Source organism: Venturia canescens, chromosome 4 (assembly GCF_019457755.1).
Source record: "Venturia canescens isolate UGA chromosome 4, ASM1945775v1, whole genome shotgun sequence".
In the NCBI taxonomy this organism is placed as follows: Eukaryota; Metazoa; Arthropoda; class Insecta; order Hymenoptera; family Ichneumonidae; genus Venturia; species Venturia canescens.
This window is the reverse complement of record NC_057424.1, coordinates 18,273,874-18,296,098: the sequence shown is the minus strand read 5'-3', so window position 1 is coordinate 18,296,098 and position 22,225 is coordinate 18,273,874. Positions and strand designations below refer to the sequence as shown.

Sequence of the window (22,225 nt, the reverse complement as noted above, 5' to 3'; positions counted from 1 at the left end):
TATGAAATGATCGTCTTACTTTTCAAGATTGCTTCAATCTTAAATCACGAGGGATAGCAAATTTTCTGCGTTTTCATTGTATGTGCAATATCTCCTCAACGCAACTGTTCATCATAATTTTAAACGAATTCTCTTACTTTTTCTATATCTCTTTTTGGATTCTTTTTTTGCGAACTTGAAATACTTTGAGCGAGAAATAAATATTCGACTTTGAGTGAAGAGGTGAAACTCCGCTATAAGAAAACATGGAATGATATTTCTTAATCCGAATGTCAATTTTTTTAATCAATGAGACCGTTTGGTGCTTCAAATTTTTTTTATCCAACTTTGAATTTAAAAAATGTTTCGTTTTCAATTAGTCATAAACAAAAATGTGCGTGTTTCCAAAACTCATTTGCAAAGCCCAGAATGAGATTGAGAAAAAGCGAGGGAACAAGAATGTAAAGTGAATTTACAAAGGAAATAAGAAATTACGAATTCGAAAACGAAGAGAAGCGAAACTTTACTATTAATCTGAGCTCCAGAACTTCGTAAATTGTATGTTTTTTGTCCTCAGTGTAGAACAATGAATTATTTCGAATTTCAAGCTAAAGCAAAAACGTTATTCATTATCGCCGTGATTGCACCAACTTGGACATCACCATTGTAAAATATAGATGTAATATAACAAAAGAGAAAAAACTAAAGAAAAAAAAAATCTGGAGTGCCTTGAAGATTGCAGTACATATTGGTATATGTATAAACGATACGATTAAAAAAAAAAAAGCGTGCCGAGTCTCGTCGATTGATTATCCGCCGTGTTTATCGGTAGGAAATGGCATAAAAAAAAAAATTTCACAAGATCCGACACGATTTTTTAATCCTCTTTTAGAATATATGAACAAGAAAAAATCTAATTTATGTCAAATAATTCTCACAATTTGAATGATTCGCGGGGAAATGAAAGATCCACAATATTTTTAAACATTGTTCGCGGTTCAAACTTTTTTCAGCGAGATAAAGAGAGGGAAAGAGATTTGATGAACACAGCAAAAAATATTGATCGCATTAAGAAATATTGCTAGAAAAAATTTGTTAGAAGAATTGCAGATAAATTTTCTTCACCTCTTTCCCTCTCTTCTTTTCCCTAGAAACTAATCGTGTTACTGATTATCATTTTATTTCTCTATTTTTTGTTGAACTAATCGTTAACGATCTAATTTTTTCACGAGTTTGTCCGGTTAACGAAAAAATTAAACGATTAAATGATGAAAATGGAAAAATTAATAAATACGAGATATGCTGGGAGAGATAGAGAGGAGAGAGAAAATAAGAAAATATGACTATATGTATAATATATATGTATATCTTGGTTGCTGCACCTATCATATTATAACTATTATAAAAAGTATTGTATATAGATAATAATATATGTATTTTTACATATCATTGGCCTTCTTGAAGAAAATATAGCTCCGTCGTACGTTGACAAAGAGAAAATTGGTCGATCGTAAAATTCAAGGGGAAAAATATTTTTGGAACTTCCATTATATATTTGCTTCACAACTGTCGGGACCATTGGCGAAGTTGGTGGATCTGGTTTTCGATCGATGATAAACTCGTGCCACCGATAACACTGTACTGCTCGACACTCTTTTCAAAATCCCAAATTTCTGTGACATCTTCGCAAAACATTTGGCTGTCCAAAAGACAAATTGATTGTTCCAAAAAATGATTTTTTATATTTTCTCAATATTTTAAGGTGGAGTTACGAAAATCGACGATTCACCTTATCGATATCAATTCGCTTAATGTTATTTCTTGCAGTTGAAGTTTCTTAGATTCGGCATGTGCTACTACTTTGCCTGCAACGTGGTGAGCCTCCCGGAAAGAAATCTACAAATTCCAAATTTTATACTCGCTTTGGAAAACCATTTGGTTCCTCTTTTTTCGAGAACGATGTTTGTCCGCTTACCCCTTTACGAACGAGGTAATAAGCGATGTCAGTCGCCAACATGTAATTTTCTAGAGCAGCCTGACATTTTGCTTTGTCAATTGATAAACTTTGCATAGCTCCTTTCAACACTTTTAGCATTGCGAACAGCGTGTCGTGGCTCGTGAAAAGGACTTCCTTGTCTTCTTGCAAATCCTTGTTGTAAGAGGATGAAAGCCCTTTGAGGGTCGCCATAAAACCCACGAACTGATAATTCATGAATTTGATTTTTAATAATCAATCTCTTAATGAAGTTTGAAAAAATAAAACAACAATGTATTTCTAATGCAAACTTTGCCCATAAGGGTGCCAGTTTTTCCTCTGATGAGCTCAACACAATCTGGATTACGTTTTTGTGGCATCAAACTACTCCCTGTTGAGAAGCCATCTGAGAATTTAACGAAATTGAATTCCTGAGAACTGTATATTACGAGATCTTCTGCCAGACGACTCAAATGGATCGACGTCAATGAGAGCCAGAATAAATATTCGACTGGAATACAAAAGGTTGAAAATATCGTTCATCTCAACGTTTCGATCTTCTTGCATAATTGACAACTAAATGGCATAAGATGTAAAAATTGATTTTCCACGCTCGTTTTGTTTCGAAGAGGAAAAGAAATTTACCAACAAAATCTCGATCTCCCACAGCTTGAACACTGTTATTTGTAATTTCAGAAAATCCCAGTTCTTTGGCAAGTTCAAAACGATCTATTCCGAAGGGGTTTCCAGCCAAAGCTCCACTGCCGAGTGGCATGACGTTGACTCTTTCACGAATTTGGACGAGCCTCGTGTAGTCGTTTTTCATATTCCAAGCATGGCTTTGAAGTGATTGGTCAATTCATTGAATACTCAATTTTCTGTCTACTATCAAAATAATAATCTTTTTTTACCTGAGCAACCAATGACTCCAACGAATCGGTTGGGCTCTTTGCAGGTGCGTATAACCTGGCATAATGATCATTTTCTCTTCATCAGCTCTCGCCACGAAGAATTTGATAAACGATATCAACACTTTGGCAACTTCGTCCATGGCTTTTCGAATCCATAATTTAGTGTCCGTTATCGTCTGATCGTTTCGGCTTCTTCCTGTGTGCAGTTTACCAGCAATTGCTATACCTATAATTTCCTACACAAAAAAAATCTAAAAGTCTAATAATCGTATCAAATTATCGTCATTTCTGTAAATCCCATTTAAAGAAACAGGTTGATTCTTTAATTTTCATCTAAATTCAGCGTACTGTCAGTCTTCTCTCGATTGCGGTGTGAATATCCTCATCAGTAGAGCACAAGACAAAATGTCCTTCTTCCCATTCGATCCGAATCTGAATGATCAAAATGTTGATAAATATTTTTTCTACTCTTAAGACATTGAATCTACATTAAAATCTAATAGTTTCTCCGTATTTTCTATTGATATAATTTTTTTTTACCTTTTGCAGTCCATCAATTATAGCAGCTCCTTCGTCATTTGACAACAAATTCACCCGCATCAGAGCTCTAGCATAAGCAATACTTCCCTTATGAATGGAATTACCATCATGTAAATAAATCAATTAAAATATGAAAATTTGAACATCAGGATTTTTTTGTTTTTTCACCATTTTTCAACGCACCTGTATATCTTCAGCGTACATTCGTTTGTCTACACTAATCGATGAGTTAAGTTTTTCCATCTGTTCGTCGATATTTTCCTTGAAACGACCGCCCCATAACTTTTCTCCAGCTGATGACTTTCGAGCGAAATAGTTTATTCAAATAACCATAAATTTATTTTCGAGTATACTTTTAACTTCTATAATAAGCACTACCAACAGTTGTAAACATGATGATTCCGGACAAATTCGAAATAATGATTTTCTTATGGACTCATGACTTGAATTATTTTTCTGAATATCGAGAAATTTTTGTCATTGTAGGGCTTTTACTCACACTCATTTTTACTGTTCAAGCTGTTGAATGTACGCCAATGAATGGACCAGAAACTAATGAATATGCTCGTAAAGCCTACAGATGTAAAAAAAGTTGGCAACTCTATCGTAATTATAACCTTTTGACTTGATTGCCCGAAGATCATGCTATCGAGAATTTGATAAGACATTTTCTACGTACATTCGTATAACCACGAAATGAATAAATCTAGAATTTATTGTTTTTTTATTTTTGCTTTTTTAAAAAATTCTTCCATTTTTCTAGCACTTTGATATTGTTTTCTAATGCTGGTTTCTTTTCGAGGACTATAATTCCATGTTGGGAGGACGGAACATTTTTTAAGGAAAGTTGCAGCTGCTGCAGAACCGTTTCTCTATTTCCAGTGTCTGTAAAGAAGAACGTTTCGGTAACATTATTTCAAGTACGTGTGGCAACATTTTTTCAGGGTATTTGTCATCTTTAACAAATCATGTTCCAGTTTTGAAATTTTCTACCAGGACCATCAAATTCAACTTTTTGAAACAAAAATCATATTTGTGACTATTCGTAGTGTTTTTATTCTGGTTCTTTTCGTATCCCATTGATGTGGGTCAAATGTGTCTAATAGAAAGAGCTCACCTGACAGTTTGCGAAGCACCTTTATTATGAGCAGAATGTTGAATTGTGTTCGAGGCTGAAAAACAATGTTATTTTTTCGTTGTTATATTTGTTTTTTTAATTAACTCAAAGGTAAGTATTTATTGAGAGAAAAATGCTTACTTTTTGTTTTGGAATCCCGCTTAGTTTTAGCACCACAAATTAGTTCATTGAGATATCTTGGTCCCTTGGATTCTTTGCCTTTCTGAGGTTTCGACAATTTTTCATTTTTCATATTATATACAGCTGTTTGATAAACAACCTCCATGGGTTTTTTTCGAATTTCATTGTTTCTCATGACCCTCGTCGATGAAACATCTCTCGAGCTTAAATTCGAGGGATGCGTTTTTATATCGTGACTCGAAGTTTCATTCACGAGTCTCAAATCTCTCTCGTTCGACGAGGCAGCAATTGGACTTTTGGGATTTCCTTTTTCCGTCAAGTTTTTCGATACTTTGCTTATTCGTGATTTCGAACTTGCACCCGAGTTCAAAGATGATTGGGCTAATTTTTTATTGCCCAAAGTTAATTTGCTCTCCTTGATTTTGTCGCTTATTTTTTTATCGACAATCTTCAAAACTGCGGGAGTTTCTGCAATTTCCAATTTTTCATCAACGCTGCTCTTTGTTTTTTCTAAATTTGGAGTTTCTAGTTCTCTCAGTACTGGAGCATTATTTGCCAGTGGAAGTTGACCCTTCGGGTCTGGTATTCGTGAATTTTTTTCCGAAGACAATTTATCAGCTTTTTTAATGGGATTCGTGACTTTATCCGATTTTCGAGGTTCCGCTATTCTAAAATTTTCGTAAATCGGTACATTTCTTGATCCAGTAAAAATATTCACATAAGTATGCTCTTTTTGCAACTTTTTCTTTGCTGGCACCTCAGTTTTCGTAGATTTCTTTTTGATCGTTGGTTTTTTAATTCTTTTAGAAAAATGATCGTTTTCAACGCGAGCGATTGTTGGCTCGTGAGTCGTCACCATTTTAAGTACGACTTGATTATTTTCAGCATCCCTACACACCACGTCATAATCCTGAGACGGGAAATCCTTTTTTGCGAGTATCGCGGTGGTTGATTTTTTATCACATTCCAATTGCTCATTTTTATCATTGTTGCCGTTGTCTAAAAAAGAAAACAAAACATTTCCTCATTATTGTGCACAAAAAGGGAATACAATTTCAAATCACATAAAACGAGAAATCAACGTTAAATCATTTTCAAAGTTCGGAATATTACAATGTTGTATTCAAAAATTATTTCAATCCTAACATTATCGATTGTTATCTAACGTTGTCTCCCTGTTATGATTCTATGCGCTGCAAATCGTACTCCTCGAAATAAATAAAAACTCGAAACTTCGGAGACTGCGAACCCTCGAAGAATAGTAGAATCAGACGAAAAGTAATGTAAACAAAATTATGGTCTACCTATTCTAATGGATTCGATTTTCTCGTGAGTATTTTTGATTTCCGTAGATAGAGGAATCGTTGTGAATTCACAAGAGTTGACATTTTGATGGTCTAAAGGCATTTTTATCTCCTGTGTATCCAGGACGATGGATTTAGACTCGTTTTCGTTCTGCCAGTCGATGCAACGGCTCGAGGAACTTGCTGGGTTTATTCTCTTTGCATCATCCCCAAAATCATCTTCCTTCTCGTGATTATCCCAAATCTCCGCGTCAGGAATGATCCTCGACGATTTCGGATTTTTCGTCAAGTTCATAATGAGACGAGTAGATTTGAGGGCACTTGCTTGAATTTCCGTTTTGCCAGCGTTTTCGTGGTGTACATTTTTGCAGAAATCCGAGTCATCGAGAATTTTTGAAGTGCAAGCTTCGAGACGATCGTAAATGCGATTTTCAAGCCGTAGAAGAATTCCCTGGCTCGTAGCTTCTTGAAGTCCTGGAAAATCTGGGTTGTTTTTTAAGCTTTTCAGTATCAGAAGATATTCCGACTGACCCAGTCGAGAGGGAATGAAAAGCTCATGGAGGCCTACTTTAGTACAGCTGCAGAACGGTTATTACTAAATTTCGAAAGAAATACACTACCCATGCAGCAAAACAAAGTTTCTTCGTCATCGAAGGTTCGAGTCATTCGTTTATTTCTGAGTAACGCTACTTCCAGGGCAGCCAAATATTTTTTGGAGTTGCAGAGCTTTTAGAAAGGATAATATTCAACCAAAAGTGTTAAAAGCCAGCTTAATCAAACGCACAGTAAAACATAATGATAACAATAACAATAATACTGATACTTAGCGAGGTTTTCAACTACTCGTGCTTTGATTTTCGTTATCCATTGATTAGTTCTAAAACAACGTTTCAATGCTACGAAAAAAAATACTTAAAAATATTCCCAATCAAGCTTACAAAAGACTTGCATTAGTTGCAGTCATGTTTTTATGTTCTACTGGACGAAAAGGTGAGAGAATAACTGTCATGCGGGAAAAATCTACAAAATCAAGTTATCGCAGGAAAATTGACGAACGAATGTACGAAAGTATTCTTTTCCTGAAAAGTTAATTGTAAAATATATGAATTATGGCAAAACGAACTTCTGCTAAGTGTTTATTGAAGAGTATACTAAAGCAATAATCGACGGAATTACCTCTCTCCTGATTATTCGAAATTTCGCTGCCAAGTTTGACAGTAGTAGTGTGGCCACGCTGGAGTTCGTTTTTCGGATTATCCTCGGGATCACAAGGGCCAGTAATTGATCGAAGGGTTGTTGGCGAGTTTATTTTGGGTTCGTACGGAATGACATGAATGTCGGGCACGGTTTTGTTCGCGACAAAACCCGTGAGACGTCTTCTACGACGAAATTTATTAGTTGGCGGAGGTTTTTCGTCGGTTTCGACGATATTGACCTTGCCCGAGTCTGCGACGAAGTGTATTTCCGTTTTGGAAAAGCCTACGCGTTTCGGTGCTTTTTGAGAGGCAGAAAAACCTCTGGACTCCTCAGGTTTTCCATTTCGCGACGCGTTACCGTTTTCCGAATCACTCTCTCGTGTCTCTCTTGAATTTGTTGAACTCGTCGGGATCCAATTGACGTTGGAGTGTTTACCATCGAGAATTTCTGGATTATTTATCCTTCGCGAGTCGCCCATTAAATTCACAACCGTAGTATTGGATTTACTGGACGGAGGCAGTTGAATAGCGGATTTTGTGGGTCTGCTCGTTAATTCCTCGTTGTTGAAGCCCATCGAAATTCGTTTCTCTCCCTCCCGTTTCGAATCCGTGGCTTTACGAATTTTTTCAAATTCATCACGATCAAGCTTCACCGCAGAATATTTAATCCTCGTTCGATCTTCGCTGGTCGAAGAATTTTCCATTCCGAATGGCATTTTTTCTTTCTCGTTTATTTTTACGCGCGACAATATCGCCAGATCCTCGTTGGAATTGCTTCTCTTTGGACTTGTCAGAATCGCGGCGCGACTCGAGTATTTAGAGTCGATCCGTCGTAATGGGACCGTCGACGATACCGGATAGGAAAACGTACCGAGCAAGGCGCTCAAACGTTCGCTGATCGTGTCTTCGTGCAACAAACTTTTCTTCTTCTTCGCCGTCTCTATTCTCGCTGTATCCACTAATTTTCCTTCTTTTTCTTCCTCCTTTTCTTCCTGCAAGACAGAATGACACGAAATATTATGAAAGTCAAAGCAATCGATCGCATTCAAAAGATAAATTAACAATCGATTATTTATCGAACGAACCTTATTGAAAAGCGGAAGTAACGAGGAATTACCGACAACCGATGTTGAGTCGGTGACTCTTGAGGATGACCATTGTGAGGCGCGTACAACTTGTACCGATCGGCCGCGTCCCTGACTCTGAAATATTTCCACTTGTCTGCGTGCTCTCTGAACGATGCTCCCATCCGCGGAGTTTCTCTCCCTCGAGTCTATAACCTTGAGCAGAGAGCGTAGTGAAAATCGTTATTTTCATTTCACTTTTTTTTCTTCGCTTTGAGCGATTTTTTATTACCAATTTTCATCATTATTTCTCTTTTCTCAATTATAAGAAGCTTATATTGCGAGTGTACCGTATCTCGTGATGAGATTTCGAGCATCGGGATCGAGATAGCGCGGAAAAGATTGAAGGAAAACGGCGCGCAAAAAAAAACGAACAAACACGGTTCGCACTCGAGCGTAAACAAACGCGATTGTAAAATTTTAGAATTCGGAATAGCGTGCGCGTTAATGACGTTTCGCGGAACTTTCCAATGCTTGTTTCACAGAGGTGTTTACTTTTTTTTCCCACTGCGAATAAGACCTTCGAAAAATGTAAATTAATCGATTATTCGCTTCTCTCACGATTTCGAACACTAAAACTTTCTATTAAATTTAATTTTTCGTTATTTTCATTCCTCGTAAACGTCAATAATAATGACAATAGAAACGCTTAAGGGGAAATACTTTGCCATAAGATTTAGCAGCTCCCTGATTGGAAGTTTGCCATCTTCCAGTCTCGACTCGTGCACGTTCGAGCATGCCAGTGAGACGATCGACGTGTGACCATTCTCGAATCTCTTCTTTCTGAAATGGCACTCCCGGCGTCTCGTCGCCAAATCTACCGGGTGACAGCACAACTTCCATTCTTCCCACGTTATGAGTCGTTGCGCTCGCTCACTGTAAAAAAACAAACACGAAAAGTGACACTAAAGTTGTGAATCACAGTGAAGTTTTTAATATCGGGGATGAAAATTTCCATTTCGCGAGGCGAAGGAACGAAACGCTATAAAAAAAATGAAATTCAAATTAAAAACTGCGCTGCGTTCGCGGAGAGTGAAAAATTTCGAAAAATCTTCACTCGCCGTAGGATCGATTAGATGAGGTTTGTTGCTGAAAAAATCTCATAACCAATAAAAATGACTCGAAAATTTCCAACTACGAAAATTTGACATACAGCCGAGTTGTACTCCGATTGCGAACAATAAAAAAAAAAACGTAACTAGCAGCTACGAAATTCCGTACTTACAGTTACGAGAACTGGGAATTTCACGATCTCAACTGTATTTATAAAATTGCTCAACGGACTCGAACTTTGTCCAGACGATTTGAGCTTCGTTATACCATCGAAACAATTTTTCTACAGTATTTCAATAAAAATTGAAAGTTTCAATAAAATATAACACAAAGTCGTACTTATTTCGTAATAAAACTATTCTCATTTCTTTCTCTACGGCCCTTTTCGGAGCCAACGAATATTAAAACGGAAGAATACTCGTTCTAATCCGGATGTTGACGCTTTTTATTTCATCTCGAGACTACGAGGAATGCCTGTTAAGGCATTCCACCTACGCCCCGACCCCGAACATTTTTAATTTTCTACGATGCTGAAGTTTCCAACGTTGGAGTCCAACGAAATGATCTAAAAAACTGTCCAATAATTCCAGTAATTCTCCAATTTATTTCCAGTCGAATTTGTACTTTGTAGTTTTTTCAATCTACACAATTATGATTCGTGAAATAAAAAACTGATGGATAAATCATTTTATTTTCATTCATTTCGTTGGACTTCAACGTTGGAAACTTCAGCGTCGTAATTTTCTTCATTTTTAAAATAAAAATAGTGCCCCATGAAAGGAGTAATACACCAATTTTTAGATCTTCATCTCTTCCCTGTCGAGCGTTGTAATTTTCAAAAAATCGTGGTTTTTGGAGGTTTTTCGAGAAAACCTTTAAGCCCTGATAATTCCTGAACGCACTGAACACGCCGTAATAAAGGCATAAAAAAAGTGTGCGTACAACAATGAGTCATGTATAGACAACATAAATGTAGTGTGTGCGTTGTGTCGAATGACATTAAACACGGTACGTGTTGAGAATGGCACTATCGGATATATTAATAATGCCCACGCGGGCATATATCTCTTTCGATGCATATGTAATACGCGCGAGTATGGACTTTCGATTAATTTAGGTTGAACGTAGGCTCATTGTCATTTGAGAGGGGCCCGGCCACGCGTAAGAAACGTTAACGATTATGAAATTCAACGTTACAGATTGTGAAAAAAAAACGGTGTGGCGGGAAAAAAGTAGAAAAGGGACGGAAAGAGATTGGGGAAGAGCGAGAGGGAGAGAGAGAAAAACGTCTTCGAAGAGCGTGAACGCCCGCGCTTGTTCGTCGCAATGGGAAATACAGATGGAAACGAAAACAACGCTTCGACTCGAGTGGAAGAGTTTTTTTCTCTCTCTCCGTCACGGTTAAACGCTCTCAACGCGACCCACGTCTGCAGATACAGCTGGGATATTGAAAAATATATAAGGAAACATGGGAATTCGTTTGTTATGAGGAAAGATTATGTTTTTAATTAGCATCACGATGCAGTGGAGTTTTCTAATCTGACAAAGGTTGAAATTGTTTTAAAAAATGGTACTCTTCTCCTGTCTGTTTGTAACCGTTCGGTGGGGCTCAAGGACGATTCTCGCCCCCGCGATATTCAGCCCACGATATACCTGCGAGTACATCCTCGTTTGTAATAAAGAGCTTCTACGAATTGAGCAACGTTTTTTTTGTTTCGGAAAAATCAGTTGAAGAAAAATTTGAGTGAATTTTGTGGGTTAGGAATTTCAGTGAATAGCTGAATTGCCAGGGGTCGATCGTATATTATTTATTACTCAATAGTTTTGTATACAATTGTTTTCGGATAATTTTTGAGTTTCAAGTTACTTTTATTGGTCACGAACTGTGCATGGTTACGAAAGTGTAGGTTAATGGCAGAAAACAAAAAAAAATGATTATTTCCTTTCTTTCACTATTGAGCAACGATCGCTCCTTTCGGTGGCTTTTTATTCGACAATTTTGGACGATTAAACGCGACTTTACGACGAAAAAACTGCGACTCGAGGGTCGAGCATTTCCTGCAATAAGCACCGTCGATCGATCCACGGTGAGGAAATACGATGCTGACGAATTGCCGCTACGTCGTCGATGTGGTAAAAAAAGGAAGAGAGCGAGAGAGAGAAAGCGCGAGAGAGAGAGAGACGGCCCGGTGACTTATCCATAAAAGGTGATTTCAATGAGTGGACCAGCATCTAAACAGTAATGCTATCGTACGCCACTGTAGTAACTGACAAGAAATCACGTCATGACTGCACCTTTGGTCCCCAAAAAAATATGCATTCATGCAGTTAGAAAAAAATGAAAAGATTTTCGAGGCTCATTAAAAATGACAGTTGTATATTTAACGGATAAAATTAGCTTCGATACCTCGTGACAAAATGGGAACTTCAAATATCCGCCGAGATGATGATTGCTTTTGGGAATAAATAAAAAAAAACACTGGAACTGAGCATTCTGGGAACGGTCCGAGTCTTACACGACGAAATTCACTGAACCGAATAAACGAAAAGTTCGTGGCAGAGGATCGTGAAGCGGATCTTGAATTCTCAAGTTTCACATTGGTTATCGGTTGTAAAAGAGGCCAAAGCCAGTCTCTGCCCTCCTGCCAATAATTCTTGAGGTATATTACTGTATATCAAAGATGTATATGTATACGTACTCATAAAAGAAAGAAAAGGCCCAAGTCCACGTAAAACGAGCTCTCTGTCTTTCTCTATGTATTCAAGCATGAAGCCGGTTATATTCGAAGATTTCGAGGGCACTGTCGCCCTCGGCCAAAAAGGACCATTATGCTTCAAGATATACATAAGATTCGAACGTTTCGTCTGATCTCGTACGATCTATTACTATACACTCAATGCCGAAATCGACTCCTACACAGTGCTTAATTACTTTTATTCAAACCTTGTATATGGTGGCCTGGTTAATTTTTCAACGAAATAAATCGAGTTCGTCTGTTTTCGAAAAATCGAACGATTCAAATCGCTGCAGTTTGAATTCGTTTATAAATGACCGCTAAATCGCTCATTTCAACTGAACATTCTTATTTGGAGAGATGATTGTTTTTTTTAATCAAAGGTTAAAATTTTCGACGAAAAAAAATCCATTCGTTAGATAAACCCGAACTTTTGATCTGTTTTTGTTTTCATAATTTGTATTGTTATTTCGTCGAATCGATAAATATTTGTAATTGCGGCGTACATTCATGAGATCTTTTCCACAACGCGATATCCGAGACAAAAGACACATTTTTTAAGAAAAATTATGTACTGGCAGCGTTTTTCTGGCCGCCCCCTTGCGCCCTCTTCCGATGTATGACCGAGACTGTTGGAGGGTCAGTGGACGAAATTCGCGAATAGCACGGTTCGGAGGAGACAAAGCGGAAACAAACCGGTCTCTCGGAGTGTATTATTGCTACAATACCCATAGGCACGAAGCAACACAGTAATATTCACAAGCACAAATAAAATACCCATGGATATTCAGGTACAACGTGTGACTCACTTTATTTCTTTATTATGGTGTGGATGAGCTTTTTTCCGGTAATGACGAACAAAACATCAACAATAAAAAACAATCCCGAGTTTCAACGTTCGGAACAATAGGTATACACGGGAAACACGCGACAAGTATATCACAGTATTTCAACATAGAATATATGAGCTTTATGGCAAATGATTTGAAATAAAAACTTAAATAAAGACCGGTCGAAAGATAATTCACGATTTTTTATTGAATAAACTAAAACACGAGATTTGAAATGCCCTCGATAATCGAGACGAGAGAAAAATCCTCTCATAACCGTACACCGTGAGCGCGGACGCTTGACTGCCCGACTGCTGTCGTCCGATAGTTTACTTGCCAAAGAACGGAAGAAAGCAGAAGAAGGAAAGAGAGAGAACATCGCGGAGTCGCGCACCGCGACCTCCCTTACTATAGAAATTCAACGCTGTTTTCTGATTCAAAATCTTCGGCGTCGATCAGCGTCGATAAATGTAAATACGAAGAGAATGTGCATAGCCGACTGGAGCAAAAGTGAATTTATCGGCGGCGCACCCTCTGTCGGTGAAGCCCTGAAATAAGCGATTCTGGCTTTGGTCTACCGCCCTTTTTGTTGTACACCCACTTTTACACTCTACAGTCTCTTTTTCACCCAGTGGCAACCCTGCTCACCCTGCTGAAGAGTGCAGAGGATGCTTCGTTCGTTCGGTTAGTTCTAACCTATAGGATGCCGACAACAGCAACCGAAAGCTGGATCAAATGTAAATCGCGATAGTAATACACCTCGTTTCATTTAACAAATGTGTTGTCGCTTAACTAATACCCGGAAGGACATAAAATCCTAGATCTCCGAAGTCTACGCGACGAGGCGCAGTGGGTGTGTAAAAATAAAAACCGGAATCAAAGATGAATGATATCGTCGATGTTCGGAATGTTGGGAACGTATGCAGGTTGTGTCTCTCGTCGAAGAAGCCAAAATCATCGGTCTTCGCTGATCAAGCTATCGCGGCTGTTTCACTCGCGTCGAAAATTCAAACCTGCCTTTCAATAGAGGTTCGTTCAATTGTATACACTCTCTTATAAATATATATTATATATGTGTGTGCGTGAGTCTGTATATTACTTGTTTGGTAAATATCTATGATAATGGCAATGTGTATGAAGTGTCACGAAATCGTTTGAAAATATGAAATCATGGAATAGAATAAAAAGTATCGTGTTTGTTATAGTTCACAAAAATTGGAGAAAATTCAGCGACTTAGTCATTTCTCTGCTACCTGTGACTTGTGATTAACCAATGGCTTTTTCATTTCTCCTTTATCACGACTCAAAATCTTGAAAACTTTACAGTTTTTTATTCATTTCCCATGACCAAACTTTTATGCTGTTTACGGTCGCACGATACCACAACAAATCCATTTTATTTAATCATTCCAAACTTTATTCAGAACTTTTTTGGAATATCAAAATTCAATTCACTAAGAACTTTCAGATAATGTTGAAAATCAAAGGGAAGAATTCACAAACAAATGCTCCGTATAATGAAAACTTCAAAGCCACGAATTAGCAGGTTTTGACTAAAAAAATCATTTCTGGACGTTTCACAGATTCTGACAAGCGATAAACTATCGACGTCTATATGTTCCGACTGTCTGAGAAGAGTGAATAAATGGCATTCTTACAAGGAGTATTGTCTCAGATCTCAGCAGAAATTGAAGCAGTGTTTAGTCCAATTGGCCGAGGGTGTGAGTACACAACATTTCTCAACAAGATTCTGATGAGTTGGATTTAAATACTGGTATTCATTTTATAGGCTGGAAATATAAAAGTGGAACCGCCGGATGTCGACGAAGCGATGGAGGTGGGGGAAACAGTACCCCTGAGTTCGGACGAAGAAACTGAAGACGTGAACGACGTGTCAGACGGGTTAGATAATAATGAGACCCCCAGAAGAGCAACATCGATAAAAAGAGAATTGATAGAAGGAGATGAGAATCGAACAGTTGCTGGAGAATTTGCACGTAGCTCAGAATTGTTGTTGAATCCAATGGCAGTAGCCAGTCACAGGGAAGAAAGATCATCAGATGCGGATTCGACTGAGAAAACGAATTCATTGGGTCTGGAATCGAAGAAGGGGATGAAAAGAAAAGTTCGCCGAGGTCCATTGACGCATTATCGTGGTTTGCGTCGTTACAAGCAGAGATGTGCGCACTGCCAAATATATTTGCACTCGAAATACAGTTACTCAAAGCACATGGAACGTTTCCACAGTGGAAAAGAGATAGTTTCGAAGGGTTTACGTGTAAGAAAATTGATAAAAAGGCAAGGAGAAGAAAGTTCGTTGGCTGAGCAGAATTCAATAATTGAGGAAGAAGAAGGGATGGAAACGGAAATGGAAGTGGAGGATGTGGAAGACGAATTGATAAGCCTGGAAAAGGACGCACCGTTGACTCCGGTTCAGCAGAACATAATAAGCCAATTGAAGACATTTTCGTGTTACACTTGCGGAGTTTCTTTCGGCGATCGTCGGAGCACGTTGAATCACATACGCCAGCATATGCCAGATTTGAGACCGTACACTTGCATAGCTTGTTTGACAGAGTTTGCCGATCGTTCAGTTTACAAACTCCACTGCGGAGCATCTTTTCAATGCGCGATGAAAATAGCACTGGTAGTTCCCGAGCACGGTACGGAAAAATATTTCACTTGTAACATGTGCCTCAGGTCATTGGTGAACAGGAAAGAACTTCTGAGTCATTTATCGCGACATTCGGATCGGCAATACGAACAAATGATGGGTGGACCTTTTCGTCCCCCACCACGACTCGAACCAGTGTCCAGTGTGACAACTCCCCAGTTCGTTTCCGCGCCTTCGAACTCGAAAAATCCAAAACGTAAGGACGCAGCGATGAAAGGCGATCGTAAATTGCCTGCGCCCTACAACCACGGGGATCCCGCCCACAATCATCCGTGCACGTATTGCGGTATGATTTACAAACACAAGCAAAATCTGTCACGTCACATAATACTGTGCAAAAATTTGCCTGCCGAGTGTCGGGTGTGCTACAGATGCATCAATTGCGGCCTCACTTTTCTCGCATTCAACAAATTTCAAAACCACGTATCACAAGCGCACCACAAAAAAAACCACATCGTGTGTTATCGCTGCGACGCTAAGGTCAAGCCGAGCGATTTTGTGTCACATTACCGAGAACACTATGGCAACGGCGATGACCAATGGACCGAAGTGCCACCAGATCATGTTCGCGACGAGCTTGTGGTAGTTTCACCTCCAAGATACAGCAAGGCAAACGAAAGGAGTAATCCACGTTTATCGATAAAATCGGATCCGGGTGGAAACTTCGAGTGCGACTCGTGCGGCAAAGTATTCGCGAGTGTTCCGAACTTGAAGCGTCACGTGCGAGCGGTCCACGAGTTGCATGGTCGTTTCAATTGTTTCACATGCGCGAAAACATTCGCTCATGAGGAAGAATGGACGGAGCACGTGGAGTTGGAGCATAAGCGAGCTGCCGAGAGGGTTGAAAATTGTCCGGAATGTTCATCGGTGTTCGAGAGTCCGCAAGAGCTCATACTTCATCGTCGCGACGTTCACGGTCTCGAGGGTGAGGATCATCTCGCTTGTTATATATGCGGCAAGACTTTCGCAAGTGAGACGTCTCTGAAAATTCATCGCGGTCATCATTTCCGGGTTAATTCGAGATTGAGTATAGGAAACGACGGAGCGCGAGAGGGAGAAAAAACTTTAGCCACAGTGGGAACGACTACGACGACGATAATCGGAGGTAAAAATGTGAGCCCCGTTCGCAATAGCGATCAGGCTCGATCTGTCACTTCGCCGAGAGCGAGAAAATCATTTCCGAATGGAAGTCCGCTTGTCGGCCGAGTGGAACGCGGAGCCCTGCAATGTCAGGTATGCGATGATCGTTTCAACGACGTGACAGATCTTCGAAACCATCTGTGGGAAGTTCATTGTGCACGGAGCAAGCCTGAGAAACAATTTATCAGGGACAAATTACAGTGCGAGTTATGCACCAACGTTTTACCGGACGAAGAAAGTCTGGCAAGCCACATAAAGTGGCACGAGAATAATCCCATACTGAGTAACGGTGGGACAGCGAAACGCGAGCAGGCGCCTGCGCAGTGCGATTTGTGCGGCAAATTTTACAGTTCTATCGCTAATCTTCGTAAGCACAAAAAGCGTCACAAGGCAGCGCCATCTGTAGGGGGGGGCGTTAGTCGTGGGAGGAAACGTTGGTCTTTCGGCGAAGGATTTACTTGTGAGGTATGTCGCAAGATATTTGCCAGCAGATCGATCATGGATAAGCACAAATTGGTGGCACATCCGACGAGCAAAAAGGGCGGCAGTTCATCGAAAACGTCAACGAGCGATCGCAGAGCTTCGAATCCTGTGGATCATTATGTCAAACCGACCACCCTCGTGTCACCGCCCAAACGGAATTCCAATGTCTTTCCGGAAGATCGCAAACAATCGATCGTTTGTAATCTTTGCGGTAAAACAATGGCGGACATCAGAGTGTTGGTGAAGCATCGACAGGTAGTGCACAAAATAACGAACGATACGGATTTCGGTTTGGATCCTAATCATCTGAGCAGCCCTCAGGTGGCGTGTACATCTTGTCCAAAAAAGTTCACGAACCTATCGAACATGAGACAGCATTATACGAAAGTCCACGGGGCGAGCGCTGCCAATCGAGCAACGCGTTTTTCTTGCTCCTTGGACGGTTGCAACTTCACTTTCGAGACTCTAGCAGCGAAGCGAAATCATGAAAAAAGTCACGCGAATGTTGTGTACACTTGCGGTTTGTGTCCCCGTCAATCTCTGAGTCCTTCGTTAATGGCCGCCCACATGTTGACTGCTCACCGTGCTAATCGTGCCTCGAGCAACGACAAAATGACTCTTTGCAAAAAAATTCATATCGACAAATACGAGGTTCGCGGTGCGAACGGAAGAAAGTGTCCGATTTGCGAAATAACTTACCCCAATTACAAAGCTCTCAAAATACATTATTTGAAGATACACGAGGACGAAGCTTAGACGAACGTTATCCAGTCGAAATATTCCGCGGGAAAAACAATTAAGCACGACCATTGGGAGACAAAAGAGAGAAATAAACAGGAGAGATGGACTTTCTGGCATTCCTTTTTTAAAAATTCAAAGACTGCGTCGTTCTATCCGATTGTAATTCATTTTCAACATTCTCTCTCTCTCTCCCCCGAAGAAAACGTTTTCGTTTCGCACGTAAATCGCATCGCACGGAAAAATAACTTGTATTTTTATACGAAGAAGACGAGACGAAAAGGAAGTAAATTTACCATTACTTTTTTTCGTTTATTCGCTCATCATGTTCGACCGGAACTGCCTTAAGCGCGTCTGCTGCGTGTTCCGCATTGACTGTAACTTTTACGTTATACGACTATATAGTTGTGAAAAAATTGAGGTTAATCCAATAGCGTTTTGCAGAAGAAACAAAAATCAAGCAATAAACACAAGCGTATAAAAGAGACGCTGCATAGCAAACTTTTTTTTCTTCTCTTTACTCTTTATCGCCAAAATTCCCACTCGAATGTTCCTCTACACATTTTCTTAATCATTTTTTTAATATATATATAATATATATATATATATATATATGTGTATGTATATATATATATATCTCTCTGTCTTACCGATACACAAAACACTTTGATATAAACTTAAAAATTCGTACAACAGTATGAAAAATTATAGACTATTATAGTACAGACATGTATAATATGTATGTATGGGTGTTTGCGTGTGTGTATGTCAAATGTGTGGATGCGGGTGTGTGTACATGTGCTGGTGGTGGCGATAGTGTAAACGTGTATATATACATATATATGCAGATACACACTACATAATAACGTTTTTTTTTGACGAAGTCCCATTACGAAAAAAGGAAATAAAAATGAGAAATAACAATGTATGCATTATTTCAACATACCAGCGGACATATGTCGGTATGTACATGTCTACTTATATACGTACAGTCATTGGGCGCGTTTGATTAGAGCGCTTGAAAGTTCTCGAAGCACGATGAATAGTACTACCGTTCGATGGTAGAGGGGGACACACACGTTTTGAGCGCGAAAGCGTAAGAGTCGAACGCGCCCATTGTGTTCTCTTTTTCGAGGACATGATATATTTCGATGGATTTGTTGTTGTTTTGTTTTCCCTCTGTTCAAGCAGTTTACGAAAAGATTGGTAAGGTGCAGATTGCTTGATAAATATTGCTAAATCGGTTGGTGGTTTAATATCGCAAAAGATCGATCGTAAATGTCGCAAAATCGGTCAATATGATGATCAGTAATAATAATATCGCAAGATCACGATTAGTAACACGATTGGACAATCGTTCTCAAATTTACAACAAAGACTTTGATCAACGCAGGAGCATCACTCGTTGATTGGTAAATATACACGTGAATATAGAGTCGTAAACGCCAAAAATGTGCTCACCGTTATATCGTTATATTTTTTTTCTTCTCATTTTTGTTTCATATTCTCCGATCAAACAAATAACCTCGCTCGCTGCTGTGGCAACACAGCTCGCTGCTTAAAATTTTCGTTTTTTTCGATAAAGTACATATATACACACACAAAGAACGACGACGAAGACGATACACACATATTAGGCCAAATCTCGTTATTTTTTGGTTTTTTTTTCCTCGTAAGACTAACAATGCCGCGGAAAGATATTTATTCTGCTGCTGTTGGTGACACGAGGGAGGAGGGAGAATTATTTGGGGAAGGGTAAATATATGCGATAATTTCAATCGCAAAATTGGTTGACTCTCGTCGGACGTATAAATTGGGGTAAATATAGTATATATTATGCGCGACCCTCCCGAGCGACGCTGCGTCTCCTGAATATAACCTCTCAAAAAAGAAAAACGAAAGTCATCGTGCGGTTGATATTCCTCAATCGGAAAAACGAATTTCTAAAACTTTCTTATAATTTCAGCTTCCAAGTAATCACTTTTCTCATTAGCTAATTCACAAATCTAGATATAATTCGTAAATATAATTGGATGAAAATTGCCTATAAATAGTTAACATAATGTACATATAAGTGTACGAAATATTCTTCGGATTTTTTGCCTTTTTTCATTCCCATCTCAGCGTGTTTTTCGAATTTTTGTGGCCATCATACACACAACGCACGCACGTCGCACTCTCTTCTTCTCCCCTTTTTTTTTCTCAGTGTCTCATCCGCGTAATCCCGACATTGGATTTTATCGCAGTGTAGAACTTTTTTTTGCCAGTAATCGATACTTCCACGGACGATAAAAAACGGGCCAAAGTGAAATATCTCAACGAATTAAAATTTCTTCCAACTCCGATCGAATATATAACCTCGAAAAACAGCGTTCGCGCGATGGCAGCATACGCAAATAAATTCTGATAGAAAAATATAAGGTGAACACAAAATATGATTTATCGTAAAAGTACGAACAACCTCATTTTTTCATCCTATTCGAGTAACGTCACGTGAATAAAATTGAATAATAACCAACTATTATTTATAAAACATTGCACATTACAATAGGAGTTTAACACGTCTAGACCATCCGTCGTTATAGATCGGTGTAATAATATCAAAATATATGTTCGGACATTGAGTCGTGACGACACTTGATACAATTGTGCCAAAAAGGCTGCTATTCGCATCCGACAGTAATTGTTTTCTTTTTTCTTTTTTTCAATTGCCTTCGCGAAGAGGAGAGCGAGAGAAAGAGAGTGTGCGAGTGAGCGGAGTAGTGTATTCGTGTGTGCGGGTGGCATCGTTTGAAAAACGATCAGAGTAGAAAATTTGAAAACGTAAATTCATCCAAGGGTAATATACGCGATTGATGAGCAATGAGAAAGCACGTACCGTTGCGTAATACCGCCAACAAAAATCAACAAATTATTTAACATCAGAGCCAATACTTAATTCGTACGGTATCGCGTTCTTTTTTCCTTTATTGTATATATTTTCATCTTGTTTTCAATTATAAAGAAGTAACAAAGAATAATAATTTCATGATATCGTATTTTATCGCATTATCCCTCAATCGTCATCGTCATTATTTTCCTAAACACACACGCGCGCTCATTGCATGCGTGAGGTTATCTCTTCTGTATATTAAGTGAGTTTCTCGTGTACAGAGTAGTATATCATAATTCTTTTGTTTTATCTTATTTTTCTTTCTTTTTTCACTTAATTCGGTGCTCGTATGTTTACTCGCACCCTATACAATCATCATATAGTATTAATATTCATGTACTAAATAATATATTAAATATTGTGTCAAATATATGTATAAATATACATATATTTATACATAACCTAATATAATGAAACTCGAATGCAGCGTCGAATACGCTGCACGGATCTTGGCCTAGTTTCAATGAATATATTCGATCGGTCACGAATCGACGCTTGCGCTACACCGAGAGCGCGATAATCAATAGAAAATCTATTATAATCAACGTACAGTAATCGTATTATTTGTTTTCATTTCACAATCATCTTGTTGTTGTTTTTTTTGTTCTTTTCTTTTATCGGTTACTTTAAATCGTCTCTCTCTTTCTCTCTCTCTCTCTGACTGTGTGTTTGGGTTCGAAATAAGCACGCCGATGCCCCCTTAAAAGATAGTTGTTTTGTTTTGTTTTGTTTTGCCTTTTCTTTCCTTTTCATTTTTAAATGTATTTTTTAATTTAAGCTAATAGAAAATCGACAACATTCAACTCTACGAAGAATATTCGTTTCTAAACTACAAAAATTTCAACAACTAATACGGGCGCCGACTTTATATTTCAGAGCTAATTAAAAATGTGTACTAATAACCAGGCGCCCTGATACTCGACGTTGTCGACCTCATTTTTTGTTTTGCTTCGTATTGTTCTTTTTTTTTGTTTTGTTTTTTTTTGTGTTTTTCACCCTTTTGTTTCAACTTTTTCACACACTTTTATATTTTTTGTCTTCTCACCGTTTACTTCTCTCGCTCGGGTGCCAGGAACCACAAACATTTTCGCATTCGCGCGTTGAATAAAGACGAACACGAAAAAACAACTTTCGTCAACGCTGATTCGCACGCATTCTCTCTCTCTCTCTCTCTCTCACACACTCCCGTTCGCTCTTTCGTACGCGATACAACAATAATAGAGACGGCATTATAAAATTTTGTTTAATTCTCTCGTTTGCACCTACTTTGGGTTTGTTTTTATCTCCGATTCATTTTTCTTTGTTTTGCTTTCGAGAAGCTCGGGGTACGGCCGCGTATCCAGGAATTTACAC

General features: G+C 38.7%; 3 protein-coding genes across 9 annotated transcripts; 1 reads left to right on the top strand and 2 right to left on the bottom strand.

Annotated features, from left to right (window-relative positions):
- Window positions 1-1,325: 1,325 nt before the first annotated feature.
- On the bottom strand, window positions 1,326-4,258 carry Argl (Argininosuccinate lyase). Of its 2 annotated transcripts, XM_043417907.1 has the most exons (10): window positions 3,905-4,258; window positions 3,589-3,705; window positions 3,406-3,492; window positions 3,214-3,297; window positions 2,866-3,101; window positions 2,600-2,793; window positions 2,266-2,465; window positions 1,955-2,179; window positions 1,769-1,875; window positions 1,326-1,678 (listed from the first exon to the last, which is right to left on the bottom strand). In XM_043417907.1, the coding sequence occupies exons 1-10, from the start codon at window positions 3,908-3,910 to the stop codon at window positions 1,540-1,542; spliced, it is 1,395 nt and encodes a 464-aa protein (XP_043273842.1). In that variant the 5' UTR covers window positions 3,911-4,258; the 3' UTR covers window positions 1,326-1,539. The 2 variants fall into 2 exon arrangements, with proteins under 2 accessions (XP_043273842.1, XP_043273843.1); XM_043417908.1 differs by having other exon boundaries at window positions 3,406-3,472; window positions 3,589-3,969.
- LOC122409972 (uncharacterized) lies at window positions 4,103-13,203 on the bottom strand. 5 transcript variants are annotated; one of them, XM_043417900.1, is made up of 8 exons: window positions 12,885-13,203; window positions 8,951-9,163; window positions 8,249-8,443; window positions 7,144-8,155; window positions 5,968-6,450; window positions 4,664-5,662; window positions 4,523-4,577; window positions 4,103-4,290 (listed from the first exon to the last, which is right to left on the bottom strand). In XM_043417900.1, the coding sequence occupies exons 2-8, from the start codon at window positions 9,128-9,130 to the stop codon at window positions 4,278-4,280; spliced, it is 2,937 nt and encodes a 978-aa protein (XP_043273835.1). In that variant the 5' UTR covers window positions 9,131-9,163; window positions 12,885-13,203; the 3' UTR covers window positions 4,103-4,277. The 5 variants fall into 5 exon arrangements, with proteins under 5 accessions (XP_043273835.1, XP_043273838.1, XP_043273837.1 ...); XM_043417903.1 differs by having other exon boundaries at window positions 5,968-6,441; XM_043417902.1 differs by lacking the exon at window positions 12,885-13,203 and adding an exon at window positions 12,040-12,769.
- A 323-nt stretch (window positions 13,204-13,526) lies between these two features.
- On the top strand, window positions 13,527-18,427 carry LOC122409366 (zinc finger protein Xfin-like). Of its 2 annotated transcripts, XM_043416864.1 has the most exons (4): window positions 13,536-13,642; window positions 13,727-13,934; window positions 14,489-14,626; window positions 14,695-18,427. In XM_043416864.1, the coding sequence occupies exons 2-4, from the start codon at window positions 13,788-13,790 to the stop codon at window positions 17,956-17,958; spliced, it is 3,549 nt and encodes a 1,182-aa protein (XP_043272799.1). In that variant the 5' UTR covers window positions 13,536-13,642; window positions 13,727-13,787; the 3' UTR covers window positions 17,959-18,427. The 2 variants fall into 2 exon arrangements, with proteins under 2 accessions (XP_043272798.1, XP_043272799.1); XM_043416863.1 differs by having other exon boundaries at window positions 13,527-13,934.
- The last annotated feature ends 3,798 nt before the right edge of the window (window positions 18,428-22,225 follow it).

Excerpts from the sequence above, each read along its gene's own strand:
- Argl (XM_043417907.1), bottom strand. Across the intron at positions 2,180-2,265 it reads CTGGCACCCTTATGGGCAAA|TTCGTGGGTTTTATGGCGAC; the intron begins GTTTGCATTAGA and ends ATGAATTATCAG. Across the intron at positions 1,679-1,768 it reads AGCGAATTGATATCGATAAG|CCAAATGTTTTGCGAAGATG; the intron begins GTGAATCGTCGA and ends TCTTTTGGACAG.
- LOC122409972 (XM_043417900.1), bottom strand. The coding sequence starts at position 9,130 with ATGGAAGTTGTGCTGTCACCCGGTAGATTTGGCGACGAGACGCCGGGA. Across the intron at positions 6,451-7,143 it reads TTCGAATAATCAGGAGAGAG|ATTTTCCAGGACTTCAAGAA; the intron begins GTAATTCCGTCG and ends AAAACAACCCAG. Across the intron at positions 5,663-5,967 it reads AATCGAATCCATTAGAATAG|ACAACGGCAACAATGATAAA; the intron begins GTAGACCATAAT and ends TTTCTTTTTTAG.
- LOC122409366 (XM_043416863.1), top strand. The coding sequence starts at position 13,788 with ATGAATGATATCGTCGATGTTCGGAATGTTGGGAACGTATGCAGGTTG. Across the intron at positions 13,935-14,488 it reads AAACCTGCCTTTCAATAGAG|ATTCTGACAAGCGATAAACT; the intron begins GTTCGTTCAATT and ends GACGTTTCACAG. Across the intron at positions 14,627-14,694 it reads TAGTCCAATTGGCCGAGGGT|GCTGGAAATATAAAAGTGGA; the intron begins GTGAGTACACAA and ends TTCATTTTATAG.